This window comes from Amphiprion ocellaris, chromosome 5 (genome assembly GCF_022539595.1).
Source record: "Amphiprion ocellaris isolate individual 3 ecotype Okinawa chromosome 5, ASM2253959v1, whole genome shotgun sequence".
Lineage (NCBI taxonomy): Eukaryota > Metazoa > Chordata > Actinopteri > Pomacentridae > Amphiprion > Amphiprion ocellaris.
The window spans coordinates 19,722,983-19,740,304 of record NC_072770.1 but is presented as its reverse complement, the minus strand read 5'-3'; the positions used below and the strand labels follow the sequence as shown (position 1 = coordinate 19,740,304).

At 38.0% G+C, this 17,322-nt stretch overlaps 1 protein-coding gene across 1 annotated transcript; it reads left to right on the top strand.

Annotated features, from left to right (window-relative positions):
• The first annotated feature begins 3,764 nt into the window (after nt 1–3,764).
• Nucleotides 3,765–10,412, top strand: slc2a9l1 (solute carrier family 2 member 9, like 1). Its single transcript, XM_023279530.3, has 12 exons — nt 3,765–3,939; nt 4,660–4,755; nt 4,850–5,010; nt 5,090–5,214; nt 5,299–5,428; nt 5,582–5,730; nt 7,075–7,262; nt 7,530–7,640; nt 7,773–7,874; nt 8,706–8,781; nt 8,923–9,050; nt 9,172–10,412. The coding sequence occupies exons 1-12, from the start codon at nt 3,916–3,918 to the stop codon at nt 9,355–9,357; spliced, it is 1,476 nt and encodes a 491-aa protein (XP_023135298.1). The 5' UTR covers nt 3,765–3,915; the 3' UTR covers nt 9,358–10,412.
• The last annotated feature ends 6,910 nt before the right edge of the window (nt 10,413–17,322 follow it).

Genomic DNA, 17,322 nt, shown 5'->3' with positions numbered 1-17,322 from the left:
CAAGGCTACCCCATTTGTACTTAAAGCATGCAAGAAGGACCCTGACGGCAGATACATCATCGTTCATGGTACAGTTTATGGCGTGGAGATTACTATGATGAATATATATGCTCCTAGTCCACCATCCTCTTCGTTTTGAACTAGATCTGGAGGAGTACAAATGTCCCTTGACACTGCTGGGTGGCGATTTTAACTGCAGTCTAGATCACAAATTAGATAGGACTCCAACAGATGCACATAGAAAAGCCAGCATGGGTACCTCACTTGTTAAGATGTTGGATGATGTCACTCTGATAGATATATGGAGAACTTTAAATCCATCAGTTAGAAACTTTACATTTTACTCGAATTCACACAACTCCTACTCTCGAATTGATTATTTCTTCATACCACCACAGATCACAGGACAAGTAAATACATGCAGCATAGGATCCATCCATATCAGTGACCACACCCCAGTTTATTTAGAAATGAACATATGTGATGTTACAGCTAGCACACGGAGGTGGCGATTCTCATCATATGATAAAGATTTTAAAAAGAAAATGGAGGCAGAGCTAGATTTATTTTTTGATATAAATGATAATGGAGAAACAAATCCTGAGTATCTCTGGGAATCTGCAAAAGCTTATATTAGAGGATTCACCATATCGTATATGTCACATCGAAAAAGAGCTTTGATGATGAAGCAAAGTAAATTGGAAAAAGACTTAAACGAGGCAGAACTAGCTTATAAATCCAACCCAATTAAGACAAATTTTATTAAAACACAAGCGATAAGAGCAGAACTAAATTCAGTTCTCAATGAGAAAGCTTCCACGTCCTTATTTTGTCAAAAACAACAAATGTATGAATATGGGAACAAACTTAGTAAATATTTGGCACGACTGCTCAACCAGAAACAAACTTACAACACTATAGCAGGGATTAGAGATTTGGAAGGGAAAAGACATTTTGACAGGAAAAACATTAGCTCTGTTTTTGTATCATTTTATAAGTCACTATATAAATCTGAAAATAAAAGCACCAGAGAGGAACTTGATAACTTTTTTTCCAAAATTAAACTACCAACATTAACAGAAGAACAACAAAAGTTTTTGGGGAAACCAATTGAGGAGAAAGAAATTTTAAAGGCAGTTACTGTAATGCGCAGTGGAAAGGCTCCGAGCCCGGATGGGTTCCCTGTGGAATGGTTTAAGGCCTTCAAGGACAGGCTTACTCCCCACCTAGACAGGACCTACAACTATAGCTTTAACACTGCTCATCATTTGCCAAAATCATTGTCATTGGCCAACATCTGTTTGATTCTGAAGAAGAATAAAGACCCTGAAGACCCTGCATCTTATAGGCCTGTATCGCTCATTAATGTTGATGCAAAAGTCTTGGCCAAGGTATTGACCTTGAGGCTTGAACCATTGATATCACTATTAGTAAAACCTGATCAAACAGGATTTATTAAAGGAAGAAATTCTTTTAATAATATCAGGAGACTTCTGAATGTAATACAGCTAGCCCATGAAAAAAAATGAGGGGTTTGGTGGTGTCTCTCGATTCATTAAAAGCATTTGACAGAGTAGAATGGTCATTCCTCTTTTACGCTATGGAAAAATTCAAAGTTGGTACGGGGTTCATTGACTGGGTGAAATTGTTATATCTGTCCCCTAAAGCAGCTGTCATCATGAACCTCTACTGTTCAAATTCTTTCCCACTAGAGCGTGGAACCCGCCAAGGATGCCCCTTGAGTCCCCGCTTGTTTGTACTGGTTAGCAGAGCTTATTAGAACTTCCTCAGAGATTAGGGGCTTTAACTTTGAAGGCACAGAACACAAAATATCGCTTTATGCAGATGACATACTTCTGTATTTAGTTGAGATTGATACCACCATCCCACATCTGCTCGAATGTTTACAACAATTTGGATATGTATCAGGTTTTAAAGTAAATTTGTCAAAAACAGACGCTATGCTCATTGGTGCTATGGCGGATTCTGCTCCACCTGGTGGCTTCCCTTTCTATTGGTCACCCAAGGAGATTACCTATCTAGAAATAAAAGTTAGTCCATTTCTCAAAAAAACTGATTAAATTAAACCTACGACCAATCGTAACACACATCAAGGATGACTTGGATAGATGGAGAAGTTTACCTGTTTCTTGGTAAACTCCTTGGCTGTGTACAAATTTTGGCAGGAAAGGGGCTTGGACCGGCTTGTTAAACTCTATGAGGGAGGTACAATGGAGTCATTTGAAGCCCTGAAAAGTAAATATTCTTGACTACAGTCTCACTTTTTCCGCTATTTACAAATAAGACACTGTATACCTAAAAATGTACATGCTCCCAATACAACATTTCTGGAAGACCTTCTAATACAACCCACACCAAAAAGATTTAGATATTTCTCATGTTTACAAAACCTTTGCCTTAAATTTTAGCTACTCTACTGACAACATCAGAAAGCAGTGGCAGACCGATGTAGGGGAACAAATAGAAGAGAATGTGTGGACTTCAATTATAAAAGACACACTTCGAATTCTGAGCTGTAATACAGACAAAGAGACACAATTCAAAATATTAAACAGACTCCATTGCCTAGACTCTCCTCACTGTATTAAATGTAATTCGGAAATTGGTACATACACACACATGGTTTGGAAATGTAAAATACAAAATTTCTGGTCTGAAGTGAAGGAAGAAGTTATTACTTTGATGGGATATGACTTGGAGCTCACCCCATTTCAGTGTTTCTTGGCAGCGAAAGTGGACAATGCTAGGGACAAACATAATGCTAAACTGACTGAAATTCTCTTATATATATCAAGAAAGACAATCCTCAAACTCTGGATATCAAAGGACAGCCCTACAGTGGAGGATTGGTATAAGGAGGTCCTGAGAATATTTCCTCTGGAAAAGCTAACCTACATCCTTCATGACAATACTGAAGGATTTATTAAGATATGGCAACCCATTCTGGACAATGTGGCTGTTATGGACATGTTTTAGTCTGAACCCTGTTCTAATAAGTCAGCAGTACTCTGGTCAATTTAAGAAACATTGACACTCTGGTGGTGTAGAGGAGTGAACTTCTGGTGTTTCTGTTTGTGTTTTTATTTATTTCATTATTATTATTTTCTTATTATTATTATCATTATTATTATTTTACTATTTTAATTCATTTATTAACATTTTTAACATTTATTTATTTATTTTTCTTATACCTGCTGTATGTTCATATTTGTTCAGTTGTTAAAAAAACGTGGGCAATAAGGTTCCATTTTGTATGTTTTTGGCCCTGCACAGAAATATGAACCTCAATAAAGAGAATTTTTAAAAAAAAAGCAATAACTAGACAATTACTTTGATAAAACATTGCAAACATCGTACTTTTGCAGACCAGTGATTATTTTTATGGTTTATATAGTGCTTAAATGCCAAAAAAATGGCCGAAATGACACCAACAAATACATGAAAAAAGTCAACAACAGACTCACTGAATAAGAATTTCAAACCTATTCAGTAGTGCTATATTGTAACGTGCCATAAATGGTCGCAAATATGCCAAGACATTCGTACACGCACACTAATGCTGAAGGTCAAATCCATGAAACCCCCAAGTGGTCACATAAGATTATATATTTACATATTTAAGTTTGTTTTGCTGAAACTCTAAAACTACATGTGGATGCTGCTATGACTCAGCAATCAAAAGTCAGCTGGATGAGGTTGATTGTCCACCACAGTAAAGTCAGTCCACCTGACAGATGAGTGACTCACACAAGGGAAGTTTTTGTCACGGTGACAGGGAGGATTGTCAGTTACTTTATTTCCAGTCTGAAAAGTTAATGATAACCAGCCTGAAATACTAACAGAGTACATGAAGTCTGGACATATGCACTGTAAGGTCCATGCAGTAGAGAGAAAATGGGAACTTTGCTTCAACAGCTGGTAAGCTTTCACTCATTTCTGCTGAATTTGTTACATACAAGTCAGTAATGTTGTTTTATGTATGTATGTGTAAGCTCTGAAAGGGCAGTTTGAGTATTATGTAATACATGTTTGTGTCAAAATCGAACACAGAAAAGGCTAATTTATCTCTAAATTTCTGACTTTATACTTGAGTTCTAATGAGCTTTTATAACAGCAAATCTGGAGAAAAACATAATGTGTTGTTTTAGGCCAGCAGTTTGTTTTGCAGTTTGATAGAACTCCGTGAGACATTTTAACCACAATTTCAGCTGAGTCATAGCACTTTGTCAGTTACTGTGTTATGTTTTACACTCTTCCTCTCACACAAAAATTCAGAGCTCAACAATTTAAAAATGCTGAAAATGTAGAAATTTTCGCTGTGAAATTTTTTTTTTTTTTTTCCACATTTTTCAACTTTAAAACGGGCCAATTTGACCCGCAGGACTACAGGAGGGTTAAAAGTTCCACTGCTGGACACAAGATGTCTCCTACTTCACTGAAAGTCCATCCTCAGTGTTTGGTTCAGGACAGGCTTCAAGTTTAGTTGACCAGAATTAGCTTCTAAACATCTGATTTCAGAGAATGTTGTATTTCAAATGTAGAGTGGATTTTAAAACTATGAGTTAAATTATGAAATGATTTATAACACAAAACATCTGATTGGTGAATCCTATTTCTGCTCTTCACTCTGATATGCAGACCAGTGGCAATGTTCTGCTCCTCATTGTTGTTTTGGGAATTGGAGGAAACTTTCATCTTGGCTACCATGTAACTGGACTGAGTTCTCCCTCACCAGTGAGACATCACTTTTCCATTAATCTCTCATTTTCATGTCCTTATTTTTTTCTAAATTTACACTACAAGATAAAAAATGAAACTGTCTCTGCAGTACATACAGAGCTTCATCAACAGCACCTGGTATGACAGATATGAAGAGTTTCCATCGCCACACATGGTCACAATGATCTGGTCTCTTGTTGTCTCCATGTTTTCTGTCGGGGGAGTCTTTGGTGCTTTTAGTGTCAAATTTTTTACAAGCAGGCTGGGAAGGTGAGTATGAAACTATTACTATTATAGTGCTTAGTCATGTAATCTTTAAGACCTGAAGTGATGTGTGCTCCTTCATCAGAAAAAAGGCGATGATCTGCAACAACTTTATTGCCATTATTGCAGCAGGGATCATGCTGACAAGTAAATGGGCCAAATCATTTGAAATGATTATTGTGGCAAGGATCCTGTATGGCTACTCATCAGGTAATCTACCGTATTCTGCACACTGCTCATGAACACATGTTTTTATTTGTCTCACTCATCATACATACCATCAATGACCTGCAGGGTTGGGAGCGAGCCTCCATTTAATGTATCTCATGGAGATTTCACCCAGAAAGATAAGAGGGATAGTGACTCTGACTTCAGCGACTTTTGGCTCACTTGGCAAACTGTCTGCACAGTTGTTTGGATTAAGGTAGGCATTTTAGACAACAGCTGAGGATGAAATGAAGAAGAGTGCACAAAAAGCCCAATGCCAGGCAGAACATTAAAGTGCAACTATTCACAGCAAAATAGCAATTAAATAACAAACTAAACCTCACCGCAACTTTCCATTTTGTCTTTTCAGTGAGATTCTAGGTCGTGAAGACCAGTGGAACATTGTCCTCTTTGTCCCTGGATGTTTCTCATTGGTTCCGATAATGGTGTTGCCTTTACTTCCTGAGTCTCCCAGATATCTTTTCATAGAGAAAGGTGACGACAAGGAATGCAAAAAAGGTTGGTGCAATTCCCCAAATTCATGCAAGACCTGAGCAAATGGCCTTTCTAAGTTTGTGCATCAAACAACACCGTCAGCTGAACTGAATGTGAATGAAAAAATGTGCTACTCATATATTTACTAACAATATTTGAATGATTGTTGTCTTTAATGGCAGTTAAATACTAAACTTATCTAGGATTTTAGAAGTGTTAGAACTTTAAGCAACTATACAGTATGCAGTAGAAGTGAGTAGACCCTTGTGAAACATCTAAATGTTAAATGATTCCAAACTGAATTACCTCTTAATGCATTATTTAAATAGGAGAGTATTTTCTCTTATGAAAAATCAAAAACAGATACTTTAGAAAGAGCATATTAAAAATACAGGCTCTAAAGTTTGAACTCAGTGCAACCAAAGTGAATACAAATGTGATCATTGAAGCAAGAGTGAACACAATCAGCCTAACTGCATTAACATGGTTATAAAAGGACCTGTGATCACCAGAATGATCTCAGTTTTGGGCCTATGGGTCGTGTCTGTCTGCATGTTTGCATCGTGGCTATACAAGGAAAAGGATTTCCAGAGCAACTGTAAAAACTTAAAAAAATATAAGAAGTATAAAAGGATACAGGATAATTAGGAAATATAGGATGAGCCATACCAAAACTAATGAAAGCCACAGTGGCGGTTATCCTAAAATTTATGGACAGTAAACTGCTTTTATAATCTAGCTCTGAAAAACCGCTGGGTAAGACAGACAACCACAGGGGTCACCAATAAAAATAGGTTTTTCTGTGACACCTCAGGCAGTGTAAAGGACAATGCATAACATCAACCTGTATAGATGGCGTCCAAGAAAAAAACAGAAAAGATAAAATTTTGCTAAATAACATTAAAAGAAGCCCGCTGGATATTAGGAGCACATTCTTTGAACATAAGAGACCAAGAAAAATTTGTTCGGCTCATCTGGGCTCCAGCATGTTTGCTGTGAACTTGGCCAGAACTGCCAGAGTGAATTCATAGTCCTGACAGTGAAACATGGATGTTGGAGTGTGATGATGACAGTTACTGATTGTACCATAGATGCCTGTAGATAAACCAAAATGCTGACAGACAAGAAGACTCCCAGTCTGCAGAAGCTTGGCATAAAAGAAACACACCAGCATGATTATGATCTAAAGCACATTGTCAAAATCACACAAGAGTTTCTAAACAACTACAATGTAGAAACTATGACCTGGCCAAGAATGTCGCCTGACCTGAATCCATGAAAGTTGGCTTTGGTTGCACTGAGTTCCTACTGTTGGATACTTGAGCAAAAAGTGAAATTTTCATGTCTTTTTTTCTTTCTTCATTCCAGCTCTCCAGAGTCTGTGGGGCCAAGGTGACTACAAACAGGAGATGGATGAGATGTTGATTGAGCAAGCGGCCATCGAAGCAGCTCCACCTAAAAACCCTCTGCAGCTGCTGAGGGACAGAACTGTCCGATGGCAGCTCATCTCCATGTCCGCCATCTACTGCTGCAACCAGCTGTCAGGCATGCCTGTGGTGAGGATGCGCTTTAATTTGGTCATCTACAAAATACAGCTTTTTTAGTATAATTTAGATTTCATAAACTATTTTTTGAAACCATACAGCTTCATGGTATTACCTTGAAATTAACTGTACCTCCTTAAGCAGCAGTGTTTAAGAGGTGGACGCACATAATAAACAATTACACTTATGACTTGTCATAGACATGCATAACAATAAACATATACAAACAATGACCACTATAACCTCAAGAAATTTAAATGCACTTTTCTTTTTTCCCAGATCAGTACCTTTTCTTTTGACATCTTCCGTAATGCAGGTATTCCAAAAGATAATATCCGTTACATGACTGTTGGTCTTGGAATAGCTGAAATCATCACCTCCATCTCCAGTGTGAGTAAATCCCTCAGTCTGTCCCTGAGCTTTTCTGTATTTATTGTTACTGTTCAACTATCTGTTCATTAAAACCAATGCTATCATATGTTTTAAAACTCTATCATTGTTTTCTACCTTCCTCCCTGTCAGAGTCTTTTGATTGAGCACATAGGAAGGAGGCCGTTGTTCATTGGGGGTTACGGTACCATGTCTGTCATCTGGGTGTTGGTCACTGTCACACTCAACCTGAAGGTAAACTTAAAGTATATTTCATGCCTGTTAAAAGTGTTAAAAGTCAAAATATTCATTTCACAGAAAAAAAGAAAACCTAATTTTAAGGTGTTTTATTTCACATACAGATGCTGAAAATATGGGACTGTCATTGCTAATGCATTGTGTTTTATTGTTGTAGCTATAGGGTAGGGTAGAGAAAACTGATTTTTTTTCATATGCTGGGCAGTTCCATCTACTTCAGATATCAAATATACAAGTTTTTCCTCTTTAATTAATCAAAAACAAGTCTGAATGAGGCAGGTTGCGGCACAAAAATTCTGAACATTTCAAACAGCTCTGCATTAAACATTATATTGTATCTTATAAGTAGATTATATGTTTTGTGTTTTGTGTAGATTGTAAATTACGAGCTATAGCTGCCAAATAAATGCAGTGAAACAAACTGTAAGTATAAGGCAGCATGAAAGGGAACTACAAATACCTCAAAAATGTGCAGTACTGGAGTAATGTTCTTTCATGTATGATTTTAGAAGCACGAAATGATTCAAAATTTATAAATGAAACACTTTGTTGTATTGGGATAAAGATTAAAAAAACTGAGAAAACCTATCCTATAAGCAAATAAAAACAAAACTACCACGAAGTTTGGCGGATAAATGAGTAAAAATACTTCTGTGGTGCCATTAAATATAAAACAGTATTGCCAACTAAACTGAAGCTGACATTTTCACATATAGTAGAAATGTTTAAACATTTTGACTGCAGTAGCACCGAAAGGCAGCAATTTCAGCAAGTTGCTTTTCAAACCAAATGGAAAAATGTAATAATATTAAACTGTCCTTCATGTAGGATCCAAGCTACTGGGTTCCATACATTACTGCTGCTTTGATCACTCTCTTCATTATCTCCTTTGGTGGAGGACCTGGTATGTGCTTTACACTTTACATAAGTAGCTGGGTGTTACAAAATGAAAATTGAGTACATTTTAGATGGAAATAGATGTGACAGGATGTTTGTGCGCATTGAATCCATTCAATCCCCTGCATCCTCTCTCTGGTTCACCCAGGAGCAGCTACTGGTACGCTCAACACTGAGCTCTTCATCCAGTCTGATCGGCCGGCAGCTTTTGTCCTCGTGATGATGCTGCGCTGGTCTACAGCAATATTACAGGGCCTAACCTTTCCGTTCCTTATTGTGAGTTCAACCAACATGAAAATAAGCAACATATTACAGCATCCACAAGAATGTGGGTCATATTGTACTCTTGAAGCCATAAAGCTCATGCATGTGTTTTATTCTCCATTTCCTCGCTCAGACTGCTCTAACCACATACAGCTTTACTCTGTTCGCCTGTGTGTGCCTGCTGGGTTCTCTTTATGCCTTCTTCATTCTGCCTGAGACAAAAGGAAAGACTCTGCTGGAAATCTCAGAGGAGTTCAAAGCCATTACTGTCTGTGGGAAATCCTTCTTAGAGGAAAAGACAACAGAGACCAAGTTATGAGACACAGACTGTTGTAAATAACATGAGAAGAATGGTTTAATTGAATCTGGAGAATGCATAACAAATGACAAATCATATAAACAATAATGAACTGTAGTATTTCATTGACCATCTTTGTCCATTAACCTGTTTCATTTGTCATACCATCTTATCAGGATTTTGTTATTTCTGTTCCATTTTTGCTATTCTTAGTACATTGTTGTTCCATAGCAGATTTTTCAGTTAAGACATATAAACTAAATAAACAGACAATACTAACTAGAAAACCGAAAACTTATATCTAGTAGTTCAAGACGCTCCATATTTCAAATTGAACTGAAAGAACAGGGAACTTCTTTTAACCCCTAGAATAACAGCTACACATCTGTAGTGTTCACAACTGCTGTCAGTGGGTTCATCCCAAAGAGACAATGATCAAGCTTTTATGCCTTCACCTCCACCTTCTCTTTGTGGTACTTTCAAACTTGAAGTGTTTACTTTTACATCATAATTTACCTTCGGGGTAGAAAATACACTTCTTACAAAAAATAAATGAGAATAAAGTTAAGTCATAAGAAACGTAAATTTTGTTGACCACCACCAGTAAATCACCCACTGCTCCCTTTGGTCCCTCTGGAGTCTGCTGTCTGTTCTTGGACCACTGAAATTAATGTAAACCGCCCCAAAGACCTCAAAACATCACAGATCACCATTCTTTCCCTCTCATGGACTTTGACTGAAATCACATAGAGGTGGGCATTTTATGGAGTGTTCTTAAGGGACATGTTTGCGACCTTTGGTGAGAATGTGTCACATTAATGTTGAGCTTGTTTCTTTAACTCTTAGAATATACCATATCCTCAGAGTGAGACTGTGCAGCTTAACTGCAATGACACTAAGTGACATTAAGTTATTTTAATTAAAAGTAACAAACTTAAAAAAAGTGAGTTTCAATGTAATAGTTTAAATATGCAATTATTTTTCAGCTTTTCATTAGTTTACTCAGGTCAGGTTTGCAATCAGTCATTCTATTCTCATGGAAGTGTTTGACCATTAAAGATGCTGATACAACAATATTTATGGAGAGTTTATACTTCATGTTAGGTAATATTTAATTTTTTGTTTGTAAGAGGAAGAATACGTTATTTATGGTGTTGCTTAAAAGTAGACTAATATATATATACATATTAGTCTACTTTTAAGCAACACCATAAACACCATATATATGTGTGTGTGTGTGTGTGTGTGTGTGTGTGTGTGTGTGTGTGTGTGTGTGTGTGTGTGTGTGTGTGTGTGTGTGTGTGAGATTATTTTTTGATTGAGATGCCAATTTCTGATTTCCAGTGTGCTGGCTCAAATTTGTTTAAAAAAATGTGAATTCAGTTTGAAATACCTCACTCCTGTTCCAAATGGTGAAGAACTCACTGAGAAAGACAGAATTCAGTTTAAAGCATTTCATGATGCTGAATGGTCTTTGAGACAAACAGGGCAAGAGATCAAGTGTTCTCACAGTGTGGTCAAGTATGCCTTGGACTCGATTGCAGAGACTGGTACTGACAAAATGCCCCAAGGAAGAGGCTGAAAAGGAAAGCTAACTGAAGGAGATGTCAGGCACCTCAAGATTTTAAGTACTAGAGACAGAAGGGAGACCACTGCTGGTCTTCAGGCAGAGATTAATGCTTCTAGATCAGCAGACGACTGAATGAAAAAAGCTTTAAGGGAAGAATGGCTTAGGCTACAGCGCCCCCCGCGACCCTAGTGAGGATTAAGCGGTGTATAGATAATGGATGGATGGATGGCTGCTCTGATGCTGTTATTGAGGCCTGCAAACATCCAAAAACACCTAAAATTTGCCAGGGAGCACAAACACTTGACTGTAGATGAATGGAAGAAGGTACTCTGGACTGACGAATACAAGTTTAAACTCAGCATCATTGTGCTTATGTCGGCAGGAAAGATGGAGAACGTTTTGATGTTAGATGCATTATACCCACAGTGAAGTACAGTGGAGGTTCCATTATGGGGTGGGGTTCCATTTGTGGAAACGACATGGGCAACTGAGTTAAAATTAATGGGATCGTGAACAATAAGGTCTACCACAACTTCTTGGAGCATCATGGAATCCCTTCTGGATTGAAACTGATTAGCCATGGGTTCTAGCAGGAAGGTCAGATATAAGGCGGAAGGATGATGTCAGAGAGAGGGTCAGAAGGACGGGCCATCCTCCACGGCATCCCAACGGGCACACAGCCAGCACAATTTGTTCATTGCCTAGTAAAACCAAGTTCTGCTACTTTGGTTTTATTCACTTTCACCTTAAATTACAGAGGGAGGATAGACTTCGTATTAAATTTTGAACTTTTATTTTGGTAGGTCAGTCAATCTCCTAAAGTTTAGTGTGATTTTGTTGATTATTTTGGTGTAGAGCTCATTCCTAGTTTAATTTACACCTTTCCCTCAATTACTTTTTGTTTAACTCAATCTTTGTTAATTAATACACATCTATTTTAAATAAATTGTTAATTTCTTTGTGAAAACATTGTGGTGTGCTGCTTGAGACCCCGGCAGGATGGCACTTCATGTTGCGTTCAGTGTCCCCTAGGCTGGGTGTAAAAGTGAGTTAATCTATTATTATAGAAGACAAATCAGAAATTCCCTTCACTTTATCAATTTCGACTTAAATTAGCTTTATTAATATTTAACTTTGTTAATACAGACATCTGAAGGGGCTGATAAAAAGTGAAAGCAGGCAGATATTGTCTCACATTTGGAATGTAGCGGTGCTGCAGTAGTTGCAAGTACAATCGCATGTAACTACAGTGATCCCATGTCAAGTCTCGCTGTGGAGCAGTGTGACTTGTCACTCCTTCTCTCTCCACTATCATGCTTGTGCATCAGCGTTTTTTAACCCATACAGCAGCACACTAGAGTCCTTCTCCAGCAGAGCCAGTTGACAGCAGGTGCATCTGTGATTTTCTTGGCCAAGATGAATGACTTTCTGTTGGTTTTAACCTCCATGTTGGTGAAAGCTGTAATTTTCACTCAGGGTGGCCGCTACACCAGAATCCTTAAATTGCCCAGATGGGGCCAATAAAGTGTTTTGATCTGAACTGAATCGAACAGTCAAATCAAAGCGGTTGACATGCAAACTCCATGGACTGACAACAATTATGCCTCTATGAAATCGTCATCAGAGTTTTTTAATATAGCAGACTACTCTGCAAGTTCCGAACTCACTGAAACAATCAACATTACCGTTGGACCGGCGAGGACCAAGACTTGACAGACTTCAGAGCAATTGCAGATTATTGTAGAAAACTTTGTTTTTCTCTCACAATTCAACACAACTGTGCAATTTACTGGCCAACTCCTTTTCAAAAGATGGACAACAACAGGGACTCTCTCTATCAGCCCCCAAATCGTAAGTAGTTGTTTCATTATTTCACACCTGGGATATCTGTGATGTACAGTTTAGCAAGTTTTAGAAAAGCTATGTGAGGAAAACTGAATTACTGATTTCCATTTTGATTCTTACCAATTGTGCCAAAATGGTCTATTTGATCTTGCAGTGGCTATATTCCAACTGGCCACAACTGAAGGGATGTTTGAGGCAGAATTTGCAGATCATGCACCTGCGTTGCTGGCACTACTTTGAATGGCAACCTATCATGGAGTGGACGATCCACTGTTCTCTTATTTGAGCAAAATATTTGGCAGCTACTCCACTGACAATGTAAACAACACTGACATTGACAATGTTGAAGACCAGAGGTGGAGGTCATCCAGGAAGCAGAAGCTGATGATCTTCAGCCTGAAGGATCAAGACGACAGCAGAGAGACGAGGAGGATGAAGACGAAGGTACTCGGAGTAAAAGATTCCGCTGGTGGGACGAATTTGATGATAGCGAGTCTGAATCGGATTCTCAGCGACATTGATGATTATGATGATGTCGTTGATGTTCCAGTTTATCATCAAGTCAGTCAGACTGATGCGGGTGATCTTCCTGATTCATCCAGAAAAAGACTGAGAGAAGATGACAAGGATGTCAATAATCAGGATAGCAAAAAATTCCGATAGTGGGATGAAGTTTCTGAAAAAGAAAACAATCCTGGTAGCTCAAAAAAGAGAGAAAGAGATGAAGATGACGATAACACAAGTCCAAAACATTTCAGGCTTACGTGATTCAAGCATAAAGTGCTAGAACAGAGCTGTCAGGAAGAAATGGAAAAAAAACCTGGTCGTTTAAAAAATATGGAAAGGGAAAAAGATGACGAAGAAAATGTCATGGACAGCGTTTGACCCCCCACCTTCCTGGTTGGCTCATCGGCTTTTGTCCCTCTCCCTCTGCTCTGCTGGTGATCAGCGCAGGGGGAGAGCAGCTGTGACTATCCTCACCTGGGGCTGATCATCATCACCATGGCTCTAAGAGTGAGTCCCACACTGCATGCAGATTGTACTGTTTGGTCAGAGTGAGTACTGTTTGCTCTGAGTGAGCACGGTTTGCACCGTGAGTGACTTCGAGCCTTTTTGCCAGACTGATCGATGGAGCTTCTCTGCAATCCCTTGTCCCTCAACCCAACGAGTTGAGGGAGATTGCCGGCCTCCCAGTTCTGCTGGAGTTTTCTCCTTGTTAAGAGAGTTTTTAAGTCCCCACTATATGCTTGCTCAAAGGGAGTCCTTAGTCTTGTTGGGTTTTCCAAATATAATTGGTGTAGTCAAATATATATTTGTTAAATTTGTCAATATTATATATTATGTATTAATATACTAATAATGTATTATATGGTGTACACCACATTCTGAACTTTGCTGAATGAAATAGACAAGACAGATTTCCATGTGTACCTTTGTGCCATGTATCAGGTACCATGTATCAGGTTTACGTGCTACTTTGACTACCATCCTCACCCATGTATGAGGATCTGCAACAGACATAACGAACTAAAAATTGAATATAATTCAAGTATTCCAGTGGAACTGGATATCTACAGTTTCTGGATATTGCGTTAATGACTTAAATTATTCTAGTCATTATTTACTTTAATTTTGACATAAATAGTCCAATAAAACAAAGATGAACTTGAAGCCAAGTTTGTAGGTGTATGTGTTCAGTAGGACTGTGTGGTTAAACAAATGGACCCAAAATAATGTGATTATTTTAAAAATGATAAAAGTGATGATATTAATGTTGCATCTCTAATCCTTCCAGGGTTAAATGCAAGTAGTAAAATATGTATAGTAAGTACAACAACCCTTTTTTCCAGGATTGGTAACACCTGAAGGCACTTGGAAATATGTCATACATATTATTTGCAGGGTTTAAATTTTTTGTCTGTTTTATGAATTACAAAATTTTAACTTTGCTGTACTGCAAAAAAGACATTTTTGAGTTCTCTTTGCATCCAGCCATGATTGTCATTTTTTCATAGAAGTGTAGCAATTTATATTGCAGTGAAATGTGATGGCATCCAGAAACTACCTGGGGCTAAGAGGGTAAAAGGAGTTATCCCACATCCTTTAAATGCTGACTAACACACATAAAATTTGTGTGCATGTAATGTACAGGAAGTTATGCTCAAGTTAAACAGTAAAACAGTCTTAAATTTGTGCAGTAACAACTTGCCAGCAGCCCCCAGTGGTTAATTGTTCTCAAGAAGAACTCTTTCTGCACTATTTCCACTAAATTGAAATGTTAACCCCTTTCGTTCAACTGAATATGTCAGATTTATGTCTGAATCGATAACCCAACTCATTTAGCCAATAAATTGCGCTGCAATCTTACCATTAGGGACCTGGTAGGATTTCAGTATCACTTTTAGCATAGCCCAACTGCACCCAGTCACAGATAGGCATGATCAAACAATGCTGGTTAAGTTGTGGGAGATGATTAAGGGAAGACTTTTCCCACTTTTTAGTACCAACATATCTTTTAAACCATCACAGCGAGAGGTTTAACTTTGACTTGTACTTGCGGCACTAGAGTCCATATGAGTCTCCAAAGCAAGGGAGCTGTGGAAGTTTAACAGGCAGAATAGCAGTTCATATAGGTGTAGGCAGCATGAGTGAGGAGCTCTGAGCACACTTGCATATAACTTTTAAAAATTGACCTCAATACCTCAAAATTTAAGTAATTTACCAATTTTAGTGCCTTAAATGACCTCAAAAACCTGTAATGACTTCCTATACACAAAAACAACCACCCTGACAACGCGAAGCATGAATGCTAACAAGCTAACGGATATGGCCTCTTCCAATAGACACTCTCCCAAAGATGAAGGAATAACTATGAAAGAACTCGTGGGAGAACTGTCCAAACAACAGGCTAATTTAAAAGAATATTTCCACCCTCATCCAGCAACACATCAGCCGCTACAGACTTCAGTAGATGCCTTGAAAGAGACTGAGCATGGCTTTAGGACACGTTCCACCGAAACCGAAACTCTAGCAGGGGACAACTTTGACAAGATATCTGCAGCTGCAGCTCTTATTAATTCTCTGTAAACACAGAATACTACACTCCTAAATTACTATTATTATTAATCAGTTTATTTAAAAAGGGACCATGTACAATATTAATCATAAATTTTGCCATTTGATGTATTGCGGGTCCGTACGGATCTGGTAATTGGATTTTCCGTTCTGAAACGGGTATTGAAGAACAAAAAATGAGTGGTTATTTGATTTTCGTTTTAAAATACAAAAATTAAAATTGAAATACAAGGCGTTTTTCCTTTTCATGATCAAAAATGGATATACGACTTTTTTTTTTTTTTTTTTAAATGCTTTGATTTTCGTTTTATATTTAGAATAACAAAAAAGTAAAATCAGTGTAAGAGACAGAAACGAAAAAAGGTCAGTTTTTTTCCATTTTCTGAGACCGGAAGTGGTCATCAGCAAGTGTGGAGCCAAACAGAGTACGGTGCATAGACTGTACATACATTTTTTTTTTCGTGAGTTTTCATGGTCAAAATGAGAGATCAGGTGGCCGATCTTAAAATAAATCAATATTGATTTTTTTTTATAGAGCGTTAAAGATTTGCAAAGCCAGGGGGCGGGGGTACTTGATTGACAGTCCGGTCTGGAATGATTGACAGGTCCTATGGAGGAGGCAGCAGAGACTCTGCTCTCCTCGTTTGGATTAATTCTGATATAATAACTGTTGGTTTATTTATCGGTGGAGCAGCAGAACATTTTACCACAGACAGTTTTCCTGCCCGTTGGCTTGTTTTAACCAGTTTTCTACCTTCGGCTGATTCTACCAGCAGACACTGAAAGGACTCTAATAGTTCGGTAAGTAAATGTTTATTTTCGTATCGGTGCCGCTTTTAATGCACTTTATATGCAGTTTTAGTGTCAGCTATAATGCGCGCCATGCACTCCAGATGTTGGTGGAGTTTGTTTCAGTGTGTGTTGACCAGAGAAGAAAGTTAGCATAGTAAATATTAGCTTTAATGTTAGCGATGCTAACCGAGCTAGCTGCTCAGTCGTAGTCTGATTAAAGCTAACGTAGCATCAAGCTAATGTGTTGAGTTTCATGTAAACAGCTGAAGTGTGTTGTGTTCCTGCAATGTGGTTCATTAAGTTCATAAAACTGTGGCTGGTTGACATTAATGTAACGTTCAGGAAACTTAAATGTGATTAAAACAGTAACATTAATGTTCTAGTTGTCAGTAATCAGCTTTAATTTGACACCAAAACAGACTCTGATAGTTTTAAATGACATCAGTTTCATTAACTTGTTGAAAATTGTCTCATTTGTTGTGATGTTGCTGCTGATTCATTAAAAGCAGATGATCCGTGTTGAAGATACGTTTAGTTCTAGTATCAGAAGTACAAGAAGGAAAATGGAAGTTTAGTTCTGCTGCATCATTGATGTTTTGATGGGTGTTAAACTTTCACTCAAAGCCGCCAGGAGCTGGGTCTTTAAAATAACCGCTGTCTCGTTACAGAGTGAAAGTAGCAGTTCCTCCTTAAGGTCAGAGATT